The following is a 27344-nucleotide window of genomic DNA, read 5'->3' as shown; positions in this document are numbered from 1 at the left end:
CATTTTGAAGAACTTCCACTGGAAGTATGACAGTAATCATACTAAGTTTATGAGCCAATATTAATGAAATGTTTCATTTGAATTATATATCTCCAGAGTGAGGTTGATGAGAAAGCAAGCAGAAGATTTCTCTTACCTTAAGAAATGGGTTAGTTCTAAAGATTTTGAAAATTATGTTGTTTCTGATTTGCCAATGTGACCCTAACCATGATCATACCATGCTGAATTTGTAGAAACTATAGATAGCTTGTGCGATTTGTCTATAAAACCTTTGGGTTGTTGTCTTTTACCGGAGATTTTGCTTCGTTTCCCATTTTCCTTGCAGGTTGTTTGCCCTTCTCCTCTTTTACCTTTAAACTTGCTATTGGGATGCTGTAAGTGCTCTTTGTGAGTTCAACACATAGAATGTTTACTTAGATTCTGCCTAACTAGGGAATATTACGTTTTGTGATTTTGTTTTTATCTGTACTTATGCAATTGGCCTTCCTGGAAATGTATGCATTTTTGTGTACCGCTTTTTGACTATTCTGCAATTAATCCAGTTTTTTCCTTATTTTTGATCTAGAACTCAAACTTTTATGTTTCCAATATTTAATTCAGTTTAGCTCTGCTAAATTGCGTTTTCCTGATGAGGAGTGCAGTTTCTAGGTGCTATATCAACTGGAGATAATGGATCTGGCATATTTTGGTAAAATATCTGGGTGATTAAGTCTTGTGGTTCAGACAATTATTGGCATTCGGCTCCCACAAAGTTATACGCTTCTTGTGCTCTCATAATTAGTGCCTAAGACTGTGAAAAAATGGAGGATGACGCTTCAGACAGTAGGGTAGGATTCAACTACCTATTAGAAAAAGAATGTCCACATTTAGAGTCAATCTAGATCGCGCACAGAAAAGAAGCAGGAATGCAGGGTTGTGTGCCATATGGAAAGAGCATGATATCCTGGGTCAACACAAGCTATATCAGCCCTCCTCTTTGCATCTCTATGTGATAGTTTTTCCCAAAACTTTGCCTGCTTGGTGTCCCATTCTAATAAACGGTGTCTGGTGCATCTAGTTAAATGGCCCTTTATGGCTTGCCCCTCTGTTGCTCTAAACTAAAGGCATTCCTCTGTGTAGCAAAATAAAAGGCATCTGACTCAGTAACGCTGATTGTTGTTTGCTTCATTGCGGTCAGCCAAAGGCATGATGAGGAACTACCATTGTAGGGCACGCGGGGAGTAAATTTTTTTGTCTGAGGATACACAGGGAAGGTATTTTGATAAGGGAAAAAGAGGGATAGCTATTTTAATATGGAGAAACACGATTAAAGAAGGACCTGTTACTGATGACACAAGGAAGTAACTTTTCGAATTTCTGCAAAATGCACGGTTTGAGGCTGTGGGCGAGAAATGCCTTCTAAGTTCTGTTGAACTCGTTTAATCACTTTGCATGATTCCTGTTCCTCATTTTCTTGGTAATTAAAAGCATGCAGATATTTTTCTTTTATTTAAACAAACAATAGTCCTCAGACACCACATGACGTGCTTCCCCTTTGGCACATAGGTGTTCTCTATTTTATCCCACTTGAGTCGATTTAGCTATGACTCATACCTGTATGGAATGACTCATATTATACGCCGTGAGTGCACTGCATCATGACGTCAATTGGGATGAAGTGTTCACAATGGTTGAACGCCAAAGCGGTTTCTCCTCAGCCATGGTCCAGAGATGGGCTCAAAGGAGTGGCCATAATTCTGCTTTGTTCCACTCCTTTTTGCAGCCTGTAAATGTCCCTGGGCGCTGGGCTTATCACATTTATTTGCTGAGAGAATATTTCGCTGTCAAGCTAGCCTCAACCTCCCAGAGTGCCATCATTGTAAAACATGCAGTGTGTACTCTTCGAACTGCATGACTATCTCTTCGTGTTATCCTCAAGAAGCAACATAAATTGTCTCTTGATCCTCTGTGACTCACACAGGCAGATACTGTTCCTCCAAATGCCACTGGCTGGCCGGATGGAAGCAATCTCTGCTGTCCTCGTGTGCCCTATTTACACTTTGTACCCCGCACTCAAGCAAGGTTGTCTCCTGAGATGTTCAATATTATTCAAAAATATTTGTTTATATTTCAGGCACTTACCTTACGTCAAAATGTCTATATTTTTTTCACCCTGGGCACTATTTTGTTTTTTCTACCACTGCAACACTGGCATTTTGGTAAGGGCACTCCCTGGAAGGAACTTGGCGGAGGCAGGAGAAGGCGAGGTAAAGCCTGGGATTAAAACCTAGCATGAAAGTGCCCTGAGGCAGCAGCGAGGGTTATTTTTTTTTTAATATTGAATTGTAGGAAAATGCACGCATACGTACCTGGCAGAGGAAAGGCAGTACCCCTGCCAGCGGATGGTAAAGCCATTTCACAATATATGGAAACGTCAGGGAGCAGATATGTTTCGAATTCGGTTTACTTACCTGTGCCCACCAGCAGTGGTGTTAAGTGTAGGCCTCAATGCTCAGCTTGCAGGAGGAGCTCCTTCTCGCCCATCTGATGGCACCGCACCCTCTGAAGGAGTTTGAATGCTACTCTCTGCATTTAGTACATGATCCTTTGGACTCATCTGTGGATCTCCCCTGTCTGAGGAACTACTCTAAAATAAAGTTATCGAGTGAATCACGCCGAGTCACAAAACAACTTCAATTCTGAAAACTAAAAGTAATCATTACAACGGAAATGCCTGAAACTGTCACCTTAGTGTATCTGTTCACTATAAGCCTCAATTTACCACGTATTCTGTAAAATGTGAACAATATATACGATCAGAGTGTTAAAAAAGTTCCCAGTCGCCATGGTTTTGCTCTTCAAATTCTAGTAATGTTATCTTCTTGATTATTTCACCACAGGCAGGGTTTTAAGTGGAATGAAAAAACGAGGGGGTCTTTCCGAGGGCTGTGGTCGATGTAATTAAGGGTGTGGCTTAAAAACAAAAAACGTAAGATAAAAATCTGTGCTTAGCATAATGTCCTGCCCAACTTGTATTTTGCTGCTTCTGTAATTGCATCCAAATATATAATACAACAAGTAACAGTACACCTACAACAAGCAAGAAATATTGGCGGTGTCAATGGCTGTTTGTTGCCTAAGATGAAAACGCAACAACTATTACTTCGTTGTATAGAACACTGAAAATGCTTCAGTTTTGAAATGATTAGACTGAAAGAACTGTAACGAGTCTCTTTGAAGTTATCTGAAAGGCATTGAAGGGTGGTACTGCTGTAGAGTTACGATGTTTTTACACTGAGTGTGATGGCAAAAAGGGAGAGTCCGATTGGGACCCTTCTCAGCATCTGCTTTTTAGAACTGCTGGTGCTGAGCACCAGCAGGACCTGGCTCACTTAAAGCCCTGACCACAGCCTATTTGTGCGGACAGCTGTGAAATGGTGATAAGCTGTAATGTTGTAAGCTGGTGTCTACTTGAGTATTTTTGTTTTGTATTGTGCAAACGTGGGGACACGCCATCTTACATTACCACGTGTTTTTTTACTGTATGGTGATCTCCGTTTAGTAGTACATATGTAAAAAGGGGTTCCAAAACAACCCGAGTATAGGCACAACAGTTAACTGTGCTATGGTATTTTATTTCTGTGTAGTATTTATACAAAAGTGTAACTGGCCATAAAAGTATCAAACCACTGCTTCAAAAACGAAATTTCGAAGCCTTATGTTATCTTTATCCTGTAATCTGGAATGGTACATTTGTATTCTATTAACAAATTAGCATTTCTGACAACTGTTACTTAAAGGTGTCCGTTTCTGTGTGGTGAACCCCTGTGATTCCCCGGCTGCATGTTGAGAGTGTACCAATAGGTTCTGTTGCACATACTGAAAGGGCAGCACATGTAACATCTATCAGTCCCTTTAATACCTTCATTGATGCCCAGTCACATGTCATGTATTTATTTTGTTATAAATTTTATGTAGCGCGAATAAGATCCTGAAGGATATCAGAGCGCTTTACAATAGGTTGGAAGAGAGGACAAAAATGAAATGTACACAGCAATTGTGAAAAAACAGTATACAGTGGTACACGTATAGAGAATAATATTATGCAGAAGAGACAATCCGTGACTGTTAGTTGTGACATGGAGCTAGAAACCAAGAACAACTGCCTTGTGAGTGCCTCCACCCCTTATAGTAAGAATTTGCTCATAAGGAATCTTTTGGCTTCCAGTTTGAAAGCCGCCGTCAAGGAGACTCTGCGTACATCCGGAGGAAGAGAGTTCCATATTTTAGGGACCGCACCAGAGAAGGCTCGGTGACAAGTTCTCTTTTTGCTAAGGATGATTGGTTTTAGGAGGAGAGAAGAGGCGCTTCTTGATGCCCTTACCCCACAGGATAGTTCAAGTTTTTGTTTTTGCGCCAGATGCGTGGGAGTATTGTAGTGAAGGGCTTTGTTCGCCAGGATTGCGATCTTTAGCTGGATTCTCAGCCATCTTTCTCCTGCTAGCCTTATATCTCACTGGAAAATTCACTCTCCTCTAAGTTTTTTAACCCGTTAGAAAGCAGCCAAGTCACCATTCAAGCATACAGACCACAGTCATGTTTCCCATCATCTTCTGAATAACTCGCACGTAAAACCTTATGAGAAAACAGTCCTTCTGCTGGCTGCTCCTGCCTCTTTACTCTTGCCAGCTTGCATGTGTCCTGGAAAAACACACTTGACAAAACAAGAATCATCCTTCTAAATCTAATTGATGTGATTTCCACTTTATCTTTCGCAGCCCATCCACAACTCATAGGCCACCACTTCTATTTAGAGTAATAATACACATTTTCCTAGCACCTTTATACAATACAAAAATGTGTCTTGGCCCACTTTAATAGAAAACATCCATGCCCCCTTCCTTACAGAGTGCTCCATCAATTCATCCGTTCACTACACTTCTAGCACCTCCAGGGGAACAGTCTTATCTCCCTCTTTATTATATATCTTTTTAAATGAAAAATTCAAATATTTATATATCTATATATATATGTGTGTGTGTGTGTGCATGTTGTATATATATATATAGGGACTTCCAGAACTGAAACTCATTAAGAATTTTGAAATCTGATTGGCCCCTGTTACACCACGGGTGAACAAGTTGTTTTGAGAATTCAACTATTATGAAACTTCCAGCTGAAACAATGTACCCGTTATTGTTATGCAACCAGACGTAACTTTGTAAATATTGTTCAATCATAATTTTTTCTAAAGTTCTTTCTTCTCTTTTTTCTGATTAATTGAAGGTATATTCACATTTTTCATTTATTTAAAAAACTTTTGAGCACTAATTGGTTAGGATAATCACCATTATGTGGGCAACTAGGGCACATTAAGGACTTCATGATTGACAGCAACAAGATTGCATTTATCGCATACACGGATTAGAACTGTTTATAAAATGTTTTAATTTTTGACCTGGTATAGTTCTATGCACATTGAGGCCAAATACTTAGGGCCCGATGTAGGTAAATCTAAATTACCACTTCTAAAATACCGAATCATACCGATTCGGTATTTAAGAAGTGGTAAATTAGAAGGGGGGAAATGTAGGTATTTCATATTCGGTAAATACCGAATCGTTAAGATTCGGTATTTACCGATTCTGTAAATACTGAATCGGTAAAGCCCATTGATTCCTATGGCCATTGCAGCCCATAGGAATCAATGGTCATTACCGAATCGGTATTTACCGATTCGGTAAATACCGATTTTTGCAAGGGTGCGGGGAGTGTCACTTTGACACCCTCTAGCACCCTGAATTCAGGCACGTGTGCCATGTGGCACACAGACATGGCTTTGTGTATCACATGGCACTGGTGTGCATGCACACATGTGCATGCACACCTGTATTCGGTATTTTACCACCCAATAGGATTGGGTGGTAAAATACCGATTCTTAAAGCCCTGTGGCACTCTGACATGTGCCAGCTACATCTGCATTTACAGAATCGGTATTTTACCAAGTCTGTATTTACCGATTCGGTAATTTTACCGAATCGGTAAATACAGAATCGGTAAAATACCGATTCTGTAAATGCATGCCCTACATCTGGAAAACATAATACCGGTCGGAAATGGCCGAATTCGGCCGTTTCCGACCGGTATTAGGGCACCTACATCGGGCCCTTAATTCTTGGCCTTTTGTATATAGGTATATTATATGTAATTAGCGTAAATAGGTCTATATTTATCTGTATATACATTGTTTCATTCGATCTGATTTACAGATTTGTTACAGTTATGAAATTTCATTTCCAGGTTATTTTATCTCTTAGTGTATGTGATTTAAGGAAATTATGCATTCATGCAGTAATATTGTTTTTGTGCCCTTATTTGATCCCACTGGAATTATGTGGCAGGGGAGCACCAGATTATGCATTAGGATTGACAAATTAATGCAGTAAGAAAAAGAGAATTATGTGGCATAATACGGTAAAATAAATTATTTTATTGTTTCCTTTTGGTAGAAAATATATGAATAGTCATGGATATGGATTTTTCGCATGCTTTTGTTTCGTCAATCTTAAGAAGCGTATTGTGAAAAATGACAAACGTTTTAAAAACACAGATATTTTCTGTTCAATTGAGTTTTTGGGAATCTCTAGAGAAATGTGTATGATTAATGGTCAAGTTTTGATTATTACTAAATTGATTTAATATATTTTTATTCTGTAGATACATCAACACGAAATGTTATAACATATTCATAGCTATTATCTTCTCCATCCTGATCAAGGCCTAAGGCTATTTGGGCAAAACTATGGAGTCCTAGTCAATGTTTGTTCTTCAAAAGTAAAAAGGCCAAAGCTTGTCGTTTCAGGGCATGGACTGTAAAGTTCATGCTGGGCAGAAACTGTGGTGCATGCACACAAGGGGCACAACATGCAACTCCCTGCATGCACACCCTGGCCGTGAAACAACAGGGGGCCCTCTGGGCCCTCTTTTTTTCCTCTCCACCACAGTTTTCATGGCAGGCTCACCACCATGAAAACCGTGGCAGAGAGGAAACTTGTAATATGCTTGGCTGTGCCGCAGCGGCACCGCCAAGCATATTGCGACCTCAAGACCGCCATACACCACCAGGGATGGCTGAACCCTGGTGGTTACAGCTGTCTCATGGTGGTCTGACTACCCACCTTGTAATAAGGCTGTTGGATCTCCGGTGCCTGCACCACCACCATGGCTACGGCTGTCCATCGGACCACAGTAGTTATAATTAGGCCCATACTTCACCAGGTACAACTTCTAAGAAGGGATGAAGCCACAGCAACCTGGATGAAGAACAGCTGCCTGAAACTCAATTCAGAGGAACCCAGAAATCCTCATCCTCGGCTCCACCCACTCTGCATAGGATGGCACCTGGTGGCAGCCCTCCCTCAGAAACCCATCCACCTCGACAAACCATGCACGTAACCTCGGCATCATACTGGACTCATCACTCAATATGAATCCCCAGATCAACGCCGTCTCCACCGCATGCTTCAACACACTCTGTATACTGCGTTAAACATTCAAATGGATATCCCCTGACTCCAGGAAAACGATCACTCATGCCCTCATCACCAGCAGATTGGACTACGGCAACGCCCTCTACACCGGAATCAACACTGCAGCCAGACTAAACCTCGATATCCCATGGTACAACCGCATCACACAACACCTCCCTGACCTCCACGGGCTCTCAGACAAAAGAATAATAACGTTCAAGCTGCTCATGCACTCCTACAAGGTTCTCCACAACATCAGACCACAATACATAGGGGAGAGGATGTGGTCTGTCAGCTAGAGCTGCCAACTTTGGAGCTGGGTAACCAAGGTTCGAGCCTTGGGGTCGCGTCCACATCCTGTGATTCTGGGCAAATCACTTAATCTCCCCATGCCTATCTAAAAAAGAAAATCTTGTGTAACGTAACCGGTGCTCATGTAAAGCACTCCAATACCTTCGGGTCAAGTTTGCGCTTTATAAATCTGCAAAAAAAATACCTCAACAACCGCCTCTCCTTCCATGCTCCCAAGAGCAAAGGTGCATTTTATAAACAAGAAAGCTTCTCTGGCTACAGTACCATTCACAGTATGTAGAGCAATCAGTCGATAACATCACTACATCAGACTAATAGCTAGGGTCATATAAAATTAAGTGGGCATCTGTCTTAAAGCAGATTAGATGGCGGCCTGCAATAGAAGACATACTTCAAGCGTCACCTTGTGTGTGCAGAGTGTGTTGAGGGTCCATATCCAGCGTCATATCTCTATGAAGGAAAAAGAAGGTTCCCATATGTCTCGGGGTTGGGCTCTAGGGGATGTCAACACCCAGTATGCAGAGAGCTTTTCATGGCATTATGTAATGTCTGTAATCCAGTCTTGTGTTTTAGGGGCCCTCATTCTGCCCCAATGAAGTGCAATTCTGCGCTTCGCAAGGAGGAGCATCAAGGCAGTCGATTCAAGATATTCTCGGGGCACGTCTTTCACATATCCAAGTAGACCAATGAGTGGGGCGAGGGGGACTGTCGTGTTGATGATCTCCGCAATCATACTAAAGACCGCGGTCCAGAAAGTTGAAACCACTGGGCAAAGCCAGGCCAATTGCAGGAAGTCTGAGTGGGGCGCATGACAAACTTGGCAGTGAGATTCAGGGGAGAGCCCCACACGAAATTGTTGTTTGTGTTGGTGTGCGATACAGTCGGTGCGCATGGCCACACACTTGCATACACCATTTTATGTCTTTAGTTCCTGTCATCAGTTAGGAATTCTGTGGGTGAAGAGAAACAATCAGTTCTCAGATCTTTTTGTTGTTACATAAACAAAACAATTGTATATTATGTGCTATTTATTTGTCCTCCAACAGCGTCCCGAGGAAGAACTTTTAGTTTTACTTTTCAATGCTAAACAATAATGAAGCTCTAAAAAGAAGCTTTATTAACCTTAATCGTTGAGTGTTCTACACTGCGTTTTTCTGGATAATGTATGTAAGTTACAGTTGCATTGTATGTACATTTCAGTTGCATTTCGTTGCATTTGAAAGCCATACACAATGCATACAACATAAATATTACTGATTACTTAATACAGAAAGCTTACAGAAACGTACAAATATGTTTGCTAATATTTTCTCGATTAATACCATCTGGCGATGTAGTTACTAAGCAAACCTCAATCAAAACCGTGTGTTTTTCTGGGCACAAACTCAAAAAAGCTTGCCATCCATGAAAGACATTTCACGCAGGGAACGATGTGGAAAAACAACATTGTTTGGGTTAGGGTTCTCCGCTCGTCCTCTACCCACTGAAACACAGACACCATTTTGTGACAGGATGGCTCTATATATTTCTCTACAAAATGCAGCCTCACAGATGTCCACCTACTGAAGGTAATTGCTTTACACGTTAACTTCTCTTGCAGTTTAACAAATGTATGTGCCTGAGCGTCAGTGCCAGTAGCCTAGTTTGTACTTCTTCCACTCCCCTATCTAGCCTTCTCCCCTAGTTGCTAATGCATTAAACTGTTTAGACTTACTGTCCCTTCCACCTGAACTTTGTGGTTTTGTAGTATGGATTGTTTCTATACATAAAGGGACTGATTCACAAAAGCATGTGCAAGTACGGGAAGTAGTACTTCATTAGTTGTCTTGTACGTACTCCTTCATACAAGACTTTGTCAGCCCAAAGTACCCAAATTCCTATAGGTTAAAGCCCATAGCTGGCACAGTATTTTCTATTTGAACTGGCAATATATGAATGGGCCTTGAATATTCCCATGCGTTTCTCATTCTAGAGGTTTGGGAGATAATTTACGAAGTCATGAAGAGTATGTAAAGGGGTACTACAGGAGTAGTACTGTAGATACTCCAATTTTGCTCTATGAAAAGGCCCAAAGGTAAATTCAGTCATTAACATAAGTTTACCACTGAATTTGCTTTACTTGCCCGTTCCTGAAATTTTCAAAGCAATTCATGCCTCTCTCAGCTTTTCTATGCGGGTTCTTGGAAATATTTGTGAAATTCAAAAAGTGGTAAATCTACACTGGAGTGTACATGTAATTCTTTGACTGTCGATTTACAATTCTTTTTGTAAATTGGGCAGTCTCGTTTTTTCTGAAATTTTGAGTTTGCTCTTTTGTATTAGTTATCTCCAGCAACAACCATGCCAAATTCATATTGAGGTGCAGTGTCTAAGTGTTCGTAAAACAGAGAAAAGAATTTGGATTATGCATCTGTCCCTTTGGACAGCGACATTCTCTCAAATTCTCATCTGACTGAAAAGGTGTAATCTTTCTACTTACTGCCTGTCTCTCTGGGCTTTTTCAATTCTAAGAAAGCCTTTAGAAAAAACTATTTGCTTCAGCTTGTGTGCATTAGTCATAGCGCTTTGACAGGATTTTCCCTGACCCCTCCAGAGATATGTGCAAAAACAACAGTTGATGGACAGAATGCAGAACAATGTCATACATTCACCCCAGTACAGAGATCTGGGCCTAAATCCATAGTTTTTTTGCTCACCATGTCATTCCAGTTTGAACCCAGCCATGTGCACATCAGTCTTGACCCTGTGCCCCATGGGAACAGTCCAGCCCGAACTGCCAAGCCAGGTCCTCCCTGGACTGGAAACAAGCATCCAAGGACCGGTTTCGGGCTTTCATCCCACACCAGCCTGGATAGCTTAATTCCAGTGGCATGGAGAGCACGGGACTCACGTCTGAGCCTACCCGTCCCACTTGGGGTGACAAATGCAAAAACAACAGTTGATGGACAGAATGCAGAACAATGTCATACATTCCCCCAGTACAGAGATCTGGGCCTAAATCCATCGTTTTTTTGCTCACCATGCCATTCCAGTTTGAACCCAGCCATATGCAAATCAGTCTTGACCCTGTGCCTCATGGGAACAGTCCAGCCCGAACTGCAAAGCCAGGTCCTCCCTGGACTAGAAATAAGCATCCAAGGACCGGTTTCGGGCATTCAGCCCTCATCAGCCTGGATAGCTTGATTCCAGTGGCATGGAGAGCACGGGACTCACGTCTGAGCCTACCCGTCCCACTTGGGGTGACAAATGCAAAAACAACAGTTGATGGACAGAATGCAGAACAATGTCATACATTCACCCCAGTAAAGAGATCTGGGCCTAAATCCATCGTTATTTTGCTCACCATGCCATTCCAGTTTGAACCCAGCCATGTGCAAATCAGTCTTGACCCTGTGCCCCATGGGAACAGTCTGCCAAGCCAGGTCCTCCCTGGACTGGAAACAAGCATCCAAGGACCGCTTTCGGGCTTTCAGTCCTCATCAGCCTGGATAGCTTGATTTCAGTGGCATGGAGAGCATGGGACTCACGTCTGAGCATACCCGGTCCACTCGGGGTAACAAATGCAAAAACAACAGTTGATGGACAGAATGCAGAACAATGTCATACATTCACCCCAGTACAGAGATCTGGGCCTAAATCCATCGTTTTTTTGCTCACCATGCCATTCCAGTTTGAACCCAGCCAAATGCAAATCAGTCATGACCCTGTGCCCCATGGGAACAGTCCAACCCGAACTGCCAAGCCAGGTCCTCCCTGGACTAGAAATAAGCATCTAAGGACCGGTTTCGGGCATTCAGCCCTCATCAGCCTGGATAGCTTGATTCCAGTGGCATGGAGAGCACGGGACTCACGTCTGAGCATACCCGTCCCACTTGGGGTGACAAATTCAAAAACAACAGTTGATGGACAGAATGCAGAACAATGTCATACATTCACCCCAGTACAGTGCCATGTGAGTTGGATACGACCCTAGTGGACTTAGGCCCAATATCATCCCACACCTTTCATGAAAGTCAGATAGCCAAATTGGCTATGCCTTTTCTTCTGCTCCTAACCTTTCCCTCGTGTGACGCTCTTGTCGAAGAAGGCACTTTCAATTTTTGCACCTTCACCAGTTTGTTTACTTTGCCATACCCTCATGATCCATCTTGGAGGACACCCTGCCTGGTTACGCTTCACTGTCTAGGTGACCGCATTCATGCACATTTTGCGTAGTGTCCATGGTCGTGATTTGTTGAGTGTGCAAGTCCCAGATACAACCCTCACTCTTCCCCAATAATATTCTTCCATGGACACCATAGGTACTCTGTACCACAACAAGATGTTGACATGGAAGTCATACTGTTTTTGACTGGTAGCTTTGACGTGAACCTCTTCAATCATACCGAAACAGTTGCAGCACAAGTGTTTATGTCAATTCTGTCTAAATCACAACCAGGACCATTTAAGACATGCTGGAGGCATCTATCATCCTACAAAATACTACCATAAACCAGCCTAAATAGCTAAAAGTTTTGAAATTTTTGTAACATTGCTTCAACTAGCCTAGCATATTTTGCAGTCCCGATGTGAAAACTTTTTCACCTTTTTTCGTTTTCACTTTCACGTCCTCTGGTTAGGGTGGATGATTAGGGAGTCCATACTGCCGGGGTCACACTAGTCCTGATGAATGCCTGGATAAATTAAAACCATTTAAGAGGCTGAAACATGTTGACTGACTAAACTACTCTGAATTAACCAATTCATTACCTTTGGCTGTAAATTCAGACACATAAGACCAATTTTAACTGTGTTACAGGGATCTACCAATAAAATACTTTTTGAGATACCCATTAGACACTTTTACTTTATCTTTTTTCACTGCACGCCTTATCACACAACCTGCTCCGCAGTCTCCTGGCGTCGAAGCACACCGAGGAGGCATTCGGCCTCCGAGGTGGGGCCCTATTATAAAGCATGACACTGACCAGGTCGGTGTGTGAGGGCTTTCCTATCCTCCCAAATCGGGCTGGCTAAATATTTCCTTTACACTGCTCCGTCCCTGTGGTTTCTGAGACACATGTAAACCTCTCTTCTATTGTTGTATATCCAGTGTGGATTTATCCAGTTGGATAGGCAGACGGGTGCCTGTCCAGGTAGAGCATGTGCCCACGGCAGAGTGCTTTCAAGCCTGCCCTTTGGCTGGAAATCAGGAAAGAGCGGTTGCTGAGGGAGAAATGGGATTGTGTTCCTCAAGCAAAGAAAGATGCAGGCTGCCTAGTTTTGCTACTTGTGGAGCATGATAATGCCCATATATGCCATTCGCTTCTGGGAATTAATGAATATAGCACAAAGGCCATCCTCTGAGGCAGAAGTCATTGGGGCAGAATTTCTTGAAGGACCGCATAGACTCTAAGACATATTTTTGTGACAATCTTCACCACTAGAATAATGACTAAATGGAGCAACAAGCAAAACCCAAAATACAAACTTTGCCTACCATGTTTTAATTCTAAGTGGCCTCTGGGCATTTTCATTCAGCCAATTCCTAATGTGTGTAAGTGGTAGAAGGTGGAGGGCACCTGTAACGGATATCGGTCCCAAAATATTAATACATCTAATTGCAATCGCTATTTGGAAGGGACCCCCTGCACACATCCCTTTCAAATGGCGATTCGGCTTATAGTCACAAACCCAAATTGTGATTTGGTATTGTGTTAACAAACCTAACTTGGGCTTGGTGCATACCATAAGGCTATTTGCAGTGCAAAGGGTTCGATTTTGCGAAGCGGATACTTCGCTACCCCAATATGCTTTACTTCACCTGGCACCTAATTCTTGAACAGTCAAACGGCATTGGTTTCCACAAAACTACCATATCTCCTTAAATCACGCATGATTTACTGTCATGCTGTTTGAAAAATTAAAAACTGGAATATTTCAATGAAAAATATGCATGAAAAGAAATTTGGACCAGATAGGCCCCACAGTGTTTTCTTTGGCAAAAATGACATCTCCCTTTTGAAAGTCGGAGCTTTGCAGAAAGATCCTGCATTCCTTTCTCATGAGGTGTGCAGCATTGATCATTCTTCAAAGACAAAAATGTACTTCATGCCAACTCATACTGAAGGTGGTTTGAAAAATAGGCTGATTGTATTCCTGGAGAAGGTGTAAAACTTGTATGAAGTAAGATGCAAAATTGCTTCTAAGAGCTGACGTTTGCTTGCATCTTATAAAAGAGGATTTATTACAACGAAATTGTACTATTTAAATTATTGTGATACGTATTGGATAAACGGGTCTTATTCCACAATTTTTCTTGTAAAATGATGGTTGATCATGTGGTAGAAGCACTTTACAATTTGTATATTTGTACATTTATTAAGTGCATTTGATTTGATGTAGGTTTCGTGAGTAGCACTTTACTGTTAATAAATTCCATAAAAATAGGATTACCTTTGTTTTTAGAAAGGACATAACATCCTGCACCTTACAAACCATGCAAGCAAGTCTGGCTTGTGTTGTCAGTTCATTAACGCCATATATATTTTCTTTCGTTTAGGAAGTCTCAGAGTCGAAAAATTAACAGGATGCTTTCAAATGAGTCGCTGCATTCACCAGTGTTCAACCGGTCATTGTCTCAGGTGTCTGTGGACAGCACGTCAATGGAGGACTTCTGGTGTGAAGTGGAGAGCATCAAGGAGAGCAACGAGGAAAGGCAGGAAGGGAACATGGTGATGGAGGTGAAGCCTGCTGACGGTAAGCCATCAGGCCTATGTATTTGCGCATTACCTCCACGCCCTTTGTGGTTCTTGCATTCTAGATAACAATATGAGGCTTTTTGCCTCCTGACAAACTGCGCACTCAACTCCTGTAAAGATCACTTATCTAAACCCTTCCTGGTATGGGATTTCTAGGGCTCTACTTGCATCATATACTGTCCGCAATAGGATTGGCTGTTTGGAAGGTGAAAGGCTAGGTTTTACTTTGTTGGGGGGTTTCAAAGGATTCTGCGGGGCAGCAACCCATATAATCCATAAAAATGCTTACTCTCATCTTTGGGTATCATTTCAATGCTAAGGGGGGTTTATTTTACCCTCTCTTGTGGATTCTCTACTTAATTCTAGATGGTTTTTATGTAGATTTGGTTTTTGCAACCTGTTAAGTTCAGTGGGCAGCCATTAAAGCTTTTTGTGTCCCCTCTGGGTGTTTGGAAGCTCTCAATCAATCAACCAAGGGCTTATAAAGCGCACTACTCTCCCGTGAGGGTCTCAAGGCGCGCGGGGGGGGGGTGTCAGCCCCAGATCAGTCGAAAAGCCAGGTCTAGAGTCATTGTTGTCTAGCTTGCGTAATAGACTTCAGATACCTAAACCTTCTAGGTAAATGACTCTTTCCTTCCTGGGCTTGTTCCCAAATTACAGAGGTTATGATACTGAGAAGTGGTCTTTCCTCATATGGATCAAAGTAGGTTCACCAGAAGGTTGGCAACATCTTCGGCTTCTGCGTCTGGAGTCCCTTTGCTGGATGTTTGTTGTGCAGGTACTTTGGCCTCTTCTTCAATGTTTATTGAGCTCAGTAAGTTGTACATTTCAAATAATTCAGAGGTTAATGTTGGAAGAGCTTTCTTTGGTATGAACATTATTGCTATTATTTCACGTGTTGCATCATATTGGTACTATAGTTATTGTGGTTCATATTTATTATTGAATATTCATGCAACAACCAGATGTATTTATTGCGTATATCTACATATTGTCATGAATAAGATGAAGACAACAAAGAAGCTTAGGGGTAAAGTTAAAATGAAAAGGAGTAATCCTTGTTACGCCTCTTCCATCAGTCCTTATATTATTAATAACCTCACTTAAGCCCGTCCTGGGTGGTTGCAGCCTGTGTTCTTGGTATTAAAAGGATGTGACGTTAGTGTACATATATCTTTATATAACTATATCTATGTATATCTACATCTATATATATATTTATATAAATATAGGGAAGGGGTTCTGAAAAAAAAGAAAGGAGTGACTTCTGGAGAAGGCCAGGGGTTTCAGTGTCTTTCTGGAGACAACAAGACTCATTGTGTATACATAACACAGGGGTCATTGGATGAGCCATATCGATCATTACACCAATGAACATTACGAATTGAAACAGGTTGTTCCACATGGTCTCTGTTTAAAGGGAACAAAGTACCAGATCGGGGAATGCTATATATTGAAACAATGGTCTTCAGACTCTTCGTTGAATACCCATTTCTTCATTGGGGGTATGGGGGACCGAAGCAGTGAGGTAAAAGCTGCACAGACGGTTGGTTGTATGTAGAGAAGGTCATTTGAAGATGTATTTTTTAATATGCCCCCCAATTAAGCCTCAAATGCTATATTCGAAAAATGAAAATGCACCTCCTAATGTCCGTATGCATTTCTAAACAACGTTAAAGCTTGTTTGTTAGATTTGGGGGTCTCTAGTTGGCACAGGTAGGTACTTGTGACAAATAGGGACCCTCTCCTCTAGTCAGGGAAAGGGGATTACACACCTAAAATAACCCCTGCTCACCCTCTAGGTTGCGTGGCGCGAGCAGTCAAGGCTTATTTCAGAGGCGTTGTAAGTTAAGCAGTGGTGACCACATAAAGTAAACCAGTGACAACACTACAAATGGACACCACACAGGTTTTATATAAAAATAAGTAACTTTATATAGAGTTACCACAAGACCATAAACTACAAAAATACACACTATGATAACTTTAAGATGGTAGATTAAGCTTAGTTCAGTTCAGTTCTGAGATGCGACACTCTGCGTCAATGTACCTTAAGTTGCGTTGCGCTTCCACGACAAGCAATGTCACAGTGATAGGAAATGCGGCAAAGTTCAGATACAAAGAAATAAAGACGTGAAGATCTTCCACATGCGGCGCACTTCTTGGGGATGCGAGAAACTCTTGGTTCGATGCGTGGACTGCAGTGGCGACACCCTTACGATGCGACAGCAACAGCTCCACCGGCGACGCTCTTCTCCACGATGTGTGAAGCTTCTGCTCGATGCGACAACTACAGCGGCGACATCCAAGATGTGACGGCAGCAGCTCCGACGGTGGCGCGCTTCTCGGGGATGCTAGGTGGTCTTGGTCGATGTGGTGCAATGAGACAGTTCCAGCGGCGACACCCTCCTTCTCCGGAGTTGCGACGGCAGGCACAGCGACGGCGACACGCTCCGACCTCGTTGCGAGATTCTTCTCCTGATGCGGTGCAGTGCGACAACCACAGCGGCGACACCCTCCTTCTTCGGAGTTGTGACGGCAGCAGCAGCGACGGCGACGCGCTTCCTCTACGTTGCAGCACGCTTCTCTCTGATGCGTTGCAGTGCGACAGTTCCAGCAGCGACACCCTTCTTTCTCCAGAGTTGCGACGGCGACACACTTCTTCTCGTTGAGTTGCGCTTCCAACTCCTTGCGACACACAGCTCCTCAGAATGCCCAAAACAGCAGCAGGCACTTCCAAAAGAACTCAGGGGAGCTGGGGGGTGAAGTCTGTTGTCCTTGAGACTTCAGCAGGAGGCAAGCTCTTTTCCAAGCCCTTGGAAATCCTTCACAAGTTGAAAGCAAAGTACACAACGTTCCTTTCTCCATCCTTTGGCAGTAAGGCAACCACTGCCGGCCAATCCCCCAAGCAGCACTTCAGCTTGGGAATAGTCTCTCCTCAGTTTCTTCAGGTTCCTCTCCTCAGAAAAGGTTTCTTCTTGTAGTCCAAAAGTGATCTAATTTCAATGGAGCAGGGTCCCAATACTTATACCCCAAAATCCTTTGTTCTCTGAGGGGAGAGGGGCCTGTGCCTAGTACAAACCAGTTCCTGAGCACTTTGTTTACCAGACTTCTCCTTTCCTTTCACAGTGCAGGGCAGAAACATCAGACGCCCCACAGGAAGTGGAGCCAGCATTGTCGAAGGCAAGTACAGTCCTGGAGCACTTTGTTGACAAGACTCCTTCTCTTCTTTTAGTGGGCAGGGCAGAGACATCAGCCGCTCCCCAGGGGTTAGAGTCAGCATTGTGGTAGGCAGGCACAGCCCTTTTCAGAGTTCAGGTGCACTCCTTCCTCCCATCTGGATGCAGATCTCTCTATTCACCACTGGGTGACTCAGCCTGTCTCCTGGAATTCCCCAGCCCTGTCACTCACAGAAACCAGACATAGGAATACACAAACTAGCAGAGGCAGGTTTGAATGGTTAGACAAGCAAAGACCTACTTTGAAAACACAGAATATTAAAATAAACTTCACTAAAATATGTATTTTATTATTCTGAGTTCAGGCATACTAAACTCGAATTTCTACCATGTTCTCTGAGCCTGTTAGGATTATAAAATGTAACAATTCTAACAGCCCATTCTGGCCTATGGAGAACAGATAGCCGTGCAATAGTGAAAAATGAAAATAGCTGCAATTCACTATTAGGACATGCCACACACACCAGGGCTTGTCCTACCTTATACTGACAATGCACCCTGCCCCTGGGTCTACCATAGGGGTAACTGATATGAAGAAAAGGGAAGGTTTAGGGACTGGCAAGTGGGTGCACTTGCCCAGTCAGCATGACAGTACCAGACTGCAACCAGTCTCTGCAATGGCAGACCTTAGAAACATTTTACAAGGCTGCTTCTGTGGGTGGCACAACCAGTGCGGCAGGCCCACCAGCAGCATTTGGATTTACACACCCTGGGCACACTCAGTGCACTAGACTAGGGTCTGACAAGTAAACCAAATAGCCAAACATTGAACCACTGATTCATACATCAATATACAATAGGGAGCACTTGCACTGTGGCACTGGACTGTGCTCTCCACACCACTGGATTCAAGCAAGCAGGGCTGAAGACGGCTGGAATGCCAGAAACCGGTCCTCGGAGGCTTGTTTCCGGTCCAGGGAAGGCATGGCTTGGCAGTTCGGGCTGGACTGTTCCCATGAGGCACAGGGTCAGACTGATTTGCATATGGCCATGTCTGAACTGGGGTGGTGTGGAGTGCAAAAAAACAATGGATTTAGGCCCAGATCTCTGTAATGGGGTGAATGTATGACATTGTTCTGCATTCTGTCCATCAACTGTGGTTTTTGCATTTGTCACCCTGAGTGGAATGGGTATGCTCAGACGTGAGTCCCATGCTCTCCACACCACTTGATTCAAGCAAGCCGGGCTGAAGACGGCTGGAATGCAGAAACCGGTCCTCGGAGGCTTGTTTCCGGTCCAGGGAAGGCATGGCTTGGCAGTTCGGGCTGGACTGTTCCCATGAGGCACAGGGTCAGACTGATTTGCATATGGCCATGTCTGAACTGGGGTGGTGTGGAGTGCAAAAAAACGATGGATTTAGGCCCAGATCTCTGTAATGGGGTGAATGTATGACATTCTTCTGCATTCTGTCCATCAACTGTGGTTTTTGCATTTGTCACCCCGAGTGGGATGGGTATGCTCAGACGTGAGTCCCATGCTCTCCACACCACTTGATTCAAGCAAGCCGGGCTGAAGACGGCTGGAATGCAGAAACCAGTCCTCGGAAGCTTGTTTCCGGTCTAGGGAAGGCATGGCTTGGCAGTTCGGGCTGGACTGTTCCCATGAGGCACAGGGTCAGACTGATTTGCATATGGCCATGTCTGAACTGGGGTGGTGTGGAGTGCAAAAAAACGATGGATTTAGGCCCAGATCTCTGTAATGGGGTGAATGTATGACATTCTTCTGCATTCTGTCCATCAACTGTGGTTTTTGCATTTGTCACCCCGAGTGGGATGGGTATGCTCAGACGTGAGTCCCATGCTCTCCACACCACTTGATTCAAGCAAGCCGGGCTGAAGACGGCTGGAATGCAGAAACCAGTCCTCGGAAGCTTGTTTCCGGTCTAGGGAAGGCATGGCTTGGCAGTTCGGGCTGGACTGTTCCCATGAGGCACAGGGTCAGACTGATTTGCATATGGCCATGTCTGAACTGGGGTGGTGTGGAGTGCAAAAAAATGATGGATTTAGGCCCAGATCTCTGTACTGGGGTGAATGTATGACATTGTTCTGCATTCTGTCCATCAACTGTGGTTTTTGCATTTGTCACCCCGAGTGGGATGGGCATGCTCAGACTTGAGACTCATGCTCTCCACACCACTGGATTCAAGCAAGCCGGGCTGAAGACGGTTGGAATGCCAGAAACCGGTCCTCAGAAGCTTGTTTCGGGTCCAGAGAAGGCATGGCTTGGCAGTTCAGGCTGGACTGTTTCCATGAGGCACAGGGTCAGACTGATTTGCATATGGCCATGTCTGAACTGGGGTGGTGTGGAGTGCAAAAATACGATGGATTTAGGCCCAGATCTCTGTACTGGGGTGAATGTATGACATTGTTCTGCATTCTGTCCATCAACTGTGGTTTTTGCATTTGTCACCCCGAGTGGAATGGGCATGCTCAGACGTGAGTCTCATGCTCTCCACACCATTGGATTCAAGCAAGCCGGGCAGAAGACGGCTGGAATGCCAGAAACCAGTCTTCGGAAGCTTGTTTCCGGTCTAGGGAAGGCATGGCTTGGCAGTTCGGACTGGACTGTTCCCATGAGGCACAGGGTCAGACTGAACTGGGGTGGTGTGGAGTGCAAAAAAACGATGGATTTAGGCCCAGATCTCTGTACTGCGATGAATGTATGACATTGTTCTGCATTCTGTCCATCAACTGTGGTGTTTGGATTTAATCAAACTTAAGACATGGTGTGTACAAACAATTCCCAACAAATGTTAAAAGTCTTTCAAATTAAATTGTCGAATACCAAATAGCTGTCATTTTCAAAAGCGCAATTTGTGAAATTTCACAAATATTATAAAAAATAAATCTTAATTTTGCTGGCACGGACAATGCAATGGTTATTTTTAGTTCTCAAATCTAATTTTCCGGTTAGAGGTAAAATACATGAAGTTACTTCCCCAATATGTAAGCTCAAAACAACACCAATGGGCAGGTTTACACTATCTAATTCCTCATTGCACAATAGCACAAAAAGCACCAACCAAGCTCAAGAGGACAGCCATAACTTTTACCTGGTAGACCTCAAAATGGTAAGTGATTCATACAGAATAACATTTAGGTTTGGAGTTGAGGACATTTTCTGCAAGTAGCGTTTATCATCATTTATAGACCAGGTTTTTACGTTTTTACTAAGAATTTCTCTGAAGAGGCATTTTGTAATAGCTGCATTATCTCAAAGATGTCTCAGTGCAAAGAGTTCAGACCACCTATGACCAGCAATTACTCAGGGATATTTTACAAGCCACTCCCCATCAGAGCAGGCTAACTGTTAGAGCTGAGCATTGTGATCTCACACAGACGCACAACTTTGCCTGTAATAGTCAAGCTTTTGCAGAATACAGTGTCAGCTGGCGCTAAATGGCTTAATAGGTATGAACTTAATCATACCCACTGCTTCTTTCAAAAGAGGCCCTTAGACTCCATCCAATCACTTCGCTTTTCTTTGGGCCAAAATAGCAGGGTCAACAATTAGGTATGGAACTTCCTTGGCAATGTAGCCTATTTCCAGCAGTTGCCATGACCAAATCCACAGGAATTTGTGTTTACTTACATTTATTACAGTATTAGGGGTAGTTCTATCCATTAACTATTTCTGTTTGCGTATCTGTCCTACGAACTCCTTGAAAATGTTTGATTGCCTCTACCTAATCGCAAATTCTTGCTTTTAGATCAGTTTACAGACAGGAAATTTGAATCACATCATTCTTCCACCCTTGCCAGTAGGTGTTGTATCCATATTAAGGTGGGGCTAAAGATGAACCTATCAGTTCTGTAGAAAAGTGCAGAAATTTGAATATTGACTTCCTTAGGAGGAATGCCGTTATCCTTGTGCAACATGCTATGAAGAATCAAAATGATGAGGTTACATACAGAGCTGCCAAAAGACGGCTGTAGTTCACTCTCACAGGAGTGGAGGTTTGGTAAAGCCCTCCTTTTTCCTCTACACCTTGATGCTCACGTTTTTTCATATAATAAGACTGTCCCACAGAATCCCTTCATTTGTACATTTTCATAAATATCAGTGGTCTATCTACAGTGTTAACGCACTGCCTGTATCAGTATGTTCACACTGTTAGAAGGGATTGTGTTTCATTAACGGTTTTTTAATTAAATTAGTAAAGGAAAATCAAATTGTCATGGTCGATTGGTTTTTACAAATGCCTGCTTGTAAGATTAGTATAATATTAGCTACCACCCAGTTTTGAAAGCCTAAAAGTGATGCTTTGACAAAGAGTATACTAGTGGGACATAGTTTTGCTAAATGGCAGCGATTTGCAGGAGACTTTTTCCAGCTCCTTTTAAATAGGGGTTTTGACAGCACAGCTGTCAAACTGACTTGTTGCTAACAAAATACACAGATGGACTTCGGGTGCGCACCTTTCAACCACTGGCTTTCTGCGACCAGCCTCTTTCAGCAACATGTTTCAGATTTTGTCAATCATCTCTTAGTTCAACCCAGCGAATAATTCATCTCTCACTTAAAGCCATTGGCTGTTTGGATGGTTCTTTCCCCCACCACTCAAGTGCTTACATGAATCTGTTTGATGGACTACTTTACAACTTCAGGACTCTCTCTCTGCTCCGACTAGTTCCCTCCTGTGTGTCAAGCTTTTTAATGTGGATTTCTGACACAGCCATCAGAGACAGGCTTCCGAAATGGAGGTAACTGGTGTCTTTGCATTTCCGAATGCACGCAGGACCATTTTTTTCAAAGGTCTGTTTTTGTAATTAATTAGGTCTTCAAAGACTGCCTAGGTGACTTCTGAAGCAGATCTTTTTCATTCAAGTTTGCAATATTCATCCTTGATAGCGCGCCTCAAGCTATGTGTGATTTGGCATCATTTAAAAAACAAGCATTTGCAATGCAATAGGTCTCGTATTAGGAAAGTTAGAGCTATTGGTATTGTAAATGACACATTTTTTATTTAGGTTTTGTTTTTGAAAATAGCGAAATTAATAGCTTTGTCATTTACCATGCCAATAGTTATAACTTTTGCAAATGTGACACCTATAGCATTTGTAATGCAATATGTGTTGTATTTACGTGACTTACATGTATTGATATTACAAATAACAATGGTATTTAATTTTTTTTAATAATTAATACTTAAATAAAAGTTCTTGTAATTTATAATGGCAATAGCTTAAACTTTTGTAAATAACATTTGTGAAGATTATGTTCAGTGTATTTTATTGTGACGGAAATCCAAGAACATATGTCAAATATTAACATCTTTTTGTTACATTTGTAATAAAGCTTGAAACATTGAGATAACATATTTGAACCAGTTGTTGTTGAATGGTTGCACAGATTGATGCTGTGGTGGAGCTCAGCGATGTTGTGGTGCCACTGAGTGATGCTGTGGTGGTGCTGAGTGATGCTGTATGCTATGCTATGTTTTGTTTTGCTATCCTATGTTTTGTTTTGTTATGCTATGCTATGCTGTTTTGTTATGCTATGCTATGTTTTGTTATGCTATGCTATGCTATGTTTTGCTATGCTATGTTATGTTATGCTATGTTTTGTTATGCTATGCTATGCTTTGTTATGCTATGCTATGTTTTGCTCTGCTATGCTATGTTTTTTTGTGTTTTATTATGATATGCTTTGTTTTGCTATGCTATGTTTTGCTGTGTTGGTATGCTATGCTGTGTTTTGCTATGCTATTATGTTTTGTTATGTTTTGTTCAGCCATGCTATGTTTTGTTTTGTTAAGCTATGCTGTTTAGTTGTGTTTTGTTATGCTATGTTTTGTTATGTTATGCTATGTTTTGTTATGCTATGCTATGTTTTGTTTTGCTATCCTATGCTTTGTTTTGTTATGCTATGTTTAGTTTTGCTATCCTATGCTTTGTTTTGTTATGCTATGCTATGTTTTGTTGTGTTTTGTTATACTTTGCTATGTTTTGTTATGCTATGCTATGTTTTGCTCTGCTATTCTTTGTTATGCTATGTTTTGTTATGCTATGCTATGCTTTGTTGTGTTTTATTATGCTATGCTTTGTTTTGCTATGCTATGTTTTGTTATGCTATGCTATGTTTTGCTGTGTTTGGTATGCTCTGCTGTGTTTTGCTATGCTATTATATGTTTTGTTATGTTTTGTTAAGCCATGCTATGTTTTGTTGTGTTTTGTTAAGCTATGCTGTTTTGTTGTGTTTTGCTATGCTATGTGTTGTTGTGTTTTGTTATGCTATGTTGTGTTATGTTATGCTATGTTTTGTTATGCTATGCTATGTTTTGTTATGCTATGCTATGCTTTGTTTTGTTATGCTATGCTATGCTATGTTTTGTTGTGTTTTGCTATGCTATATTTTGTTATGCTACGTTTGTTGTGTTTTATTATGCTATGCTTTGTTTTGCTATGCTATGCCTTGTTTTGCTATGCTTTGTTTTCCTATGCTTTGTTTTGCTATGCTTTGTTTTGCTATGCTATGTTTTGTTATGCTATGTTTTGTTATGCTATACTTTCTTATGCTATGTTTTGTTATGCTTTCCTTAGTTTTGTTATGCTATGTTTTGTGATGCTATGCTTTGTTGTGTTTTGTTATGCTTTGTTATGCTATTTTTTGTTATGCTATTTTTTTTGTTTTGTTATGCTATACTATGTTTTGTTATGCTATACTATGTTTTGTTATGCTATGTTTTGTTATGCTATGCTATGTTTTGCTATGCTATGCTATGTTTTGTTATGTTATGCTATGTTTTGATATGCTATGTTATGCTATGCTATCCTATCCTGGTGTGTGTGAGGTTGTTTGTTTGGGGTTGTGTGTGTGTGGGGTTGTGTGTGGGGGGTTCTGTGTGTGTGTGGTATTTTGCGTGTGTGGGATTTTGCGTGTGTGCGCGGTATTGCGTGTGTGTGGTTGTGTGTGGGGGGTTGTGGGAGTTGTGTGTGTGAGGGGGCAGTGTGTGAGGGAGCAGTGTGTGTGGGGGCAGTGTGTGTGGGGGCAGTGTGTTAGGGGGCTGTGTGTGAGGGGGCAGTGTGTGTGGGGGCAGTGTGTGGGGGGCAGTGTGTGAGGGGGCAGTGTGTGAGGGGGCAGTGAGTGAGGGGGCAGTGAGTGGGCAGTGTAGGGTGGCCAGGCGATTAGCCGGGGCAGTCCGGGTTTTTAACCTTGGAAGTTTTATGTAATTATAGGCTACAAATGTCTGTGTTTTCAAAGAAAATTCACTAAGCATGTGGAGAGGATTATCTTGTGGGTTTATCTAGCCCCCTTGTAAGAGAGTAATTTATGTAACGCAGATCACGCTGCTCACAAACTTGCATTTTACGCCCTCTTAGACTTAGCCTCCCTGTTGCATATGTTCCATGGTTGCGAGTGCATTGGCACCACTCATGTTCCTTTCCGCATTCGACGTAAAGCACTTTTGTGAAAGCGCTACACAAATAACAGAAACCAAAGGTGCGGTGTGCAACACCTGCTTGTTTTATGGTCATGGGAAGCAGGTGCTCTGTGTGTGTGTGGGACTCTGTGTGTGTGTGTGTGTGCGGGGGGTGGCTCTGTGTGTGTGGCTCTGTGTGTGTGTCTGTGTGTGTGTGGGGGGGCTCTGAGTGCGGGGCTCTGTCTGTCTGTGTGCGTGGCTGTGTGTGTGTGTGTGCGTGGCTCTGTCTGTCTGTGTGTGCGTGGCTCTGTCTGTCTGTGTGTGTGTGGCTCTGTCTGTCTGTGTGTGCGTGCCTCTGTCTGTCTGTGTGTGTGGCTCTGTCTGTCTGTGTGCGTGGCTCTGTCTGTCTGTGTGTGTGCGCGGCTCTGTGTGTGCTCTGTGTCCGCGAATACTCTCTAATGCTCACCTATTGCCATTGTAAATGACAATACCATATAATTATGTTAAAAAAAGAAAAAAAATGTCATGAGCAATGCCAATAGCTCTACCTTTAATAATGCCGAGACCATTGCATTGTAAATGCTTGTTGAGGCTTGAGAGAGTTGTTTTCCCAAGCCTTGGGTTATTAGATTCCCAATCCTCATGTTATTGGAATTCCAGACCTGTTGATATTGGCTTTCCAGGCCTGGGAGCATTGGATTTCCAGGCCTAACTTGGTGTTGGATTTCCCGGCTTGTGGGGGTTGGATTTCCATCCTGTATTGATGGATTTTTCTTGGTGGCGGTTTATTCCCATTCTTACGGTAGTAGACAATAATGCTCAGCCTGACCGGAATGCGGGGGTAGGGGTGTGTGAAGGCCTGCCTGCGCAGTGTGCTGGGCCGGGCAGTGCAGGATGGTGCGGGGGGAGGTGGGGGGACACGTTTCCCTCCATCCTCCGCTCCAGCTGTCCCCCTGGCTCTCTGCGTCGCGTCCCGCGGAGACCAGGGATGCAGAGGGGCTGCTGCGAGCATCCTCCGGGGTGTGAAAGCAGGTAAGGGGAGCGGGGGATGGGCGCAGCAACGCGCCCAGTCGGACAGGGGGGCTGTGTTGGGGGGAGGGGAGGTGACACGGAGTGGGTCGATGAGGTAAGGAGGACAGTGACGGGGAAGGCGTGGGGGCTGGTGACGCAAGGGTGTCAGCTTCGGGTTTCGGGAGGGAGGGACATGTAGGCGGGGAGGGGGGAGAATCTATATTGAAAGAGACAGAGGTTATACTTTCCGATGCGATTTAAATGGATGTTGATGAAACCGGAAAGAAAAGATTTATTAAAGGAGAATGTCGCCAAGAAAGGGAGATTAAAAGGGAGGAAGGAGATTCGAGCGAGTAGGGGCTAAATGGGAAGATACATTTAAAAAGGCAAAGAGAGCTGGAGGGAAATTCGAAATGTGAAAATAATTCATAGGAGCGGAGACGATATATGTTAAAAGAGATTTCAAGTGGGGGGTGGGGGGAGAGTCTGGTTTGGGAAAGTGAAGAGATAGGAATCTCGGGATGAGAGTTTTTAAGAGAAATCGAAAAATCAGGGGTGAAATAGATTTTAAGGGACAGTAAGAGAGCCGGCTGGAAGGGGGGAAATACGCCTTTAAAGATAGTAACAGGAGGGCAGCGCCGTCGTCCTAACAGAGCTTTCTTTGAAGGACTGTGGTTGCAGACCGTACAGCAGTGAGAAAATGCCTATTTCACCCCGAATAGGCAGAGTGTCCGCAACACGAACGTTGAGAACATGCAGCAAAAACTAACGCGCCCAGTCGGACAGGGGGGCTGTGTGGGGGGGGGGGAGGGTGACACGGAGAGGGTCGATGAGGTAAGGAGGACAGTGACGGGGAAGGTGTGGGGGCTGGTGACGCAAGGGTGTCAGCTTCGGGTTTCGGGAGGGAGGGACATGTAGGCGGGGAGGGGGGAGAATCTATATTGAAATAGACCGAGGTTATGCTTTCCGATGCGATTTAAATGGATGTTGATGAAACCGGAAAGAAAAGATTTATTAAATGAGAATGTCGCAGAGAAACGGAGATTAAAAGAGAGGAAGGAGATTCGAGCGAGTAGGGCCTAAATGGGAAGATACATTTAAAAAGGCAAACAGAGCTGGAGGGATATTCGAAATGTGAAACTAATTCATAGGGGGGGGAGGGGGGTGACA

The 27344-nt window shown here is 43.1% G+C and overlaps 1 protein-coding gene across 6 annotated transcripts in view; it reads left to right on the top strand.

The window, feature by feature from the left end:
* Window positions 1-27344, top strand: part of LOC147723120 (rho GTPase-activating protein 28-like) — a 1353671-nt gene that overhangs the window by 1027876 nt on the left and 298451 nt on the right. For all 6 annotated transcript variants that reach the window (XM_086965471.1, XM_086965470.1, XM_086965472.1 and 3 more), the window contains one exon: window positions 14363-14559. In XM_086965471.1, the coding sequence (XP_086821597.1) occupies window positions 14363-14559 (197 nt within the window). The remainder of the gene's footprint in view (window positions 1-14362; window positions 14560-27344) is intronic.

Source organism: Lissotriton vulgaris, chromosome 4_1 (genome assembly GCF_964263255.1).
Source record: "Lissotriton vulgaris chromosome 4_1, aLisVul1.2, whole genome shotgun sequence".
In the NCBI taxonomy this organism is placed as follows: domain Eukaryota; kingdom Metazoa; phylum Chordata; class Amphibia; order Caudata; family Salamandridae; genus Lissotriton; species Lissotriton vulgaris.
This window is presented reverse-complemented; position numbering and strand designations above follow the sequence as displayed.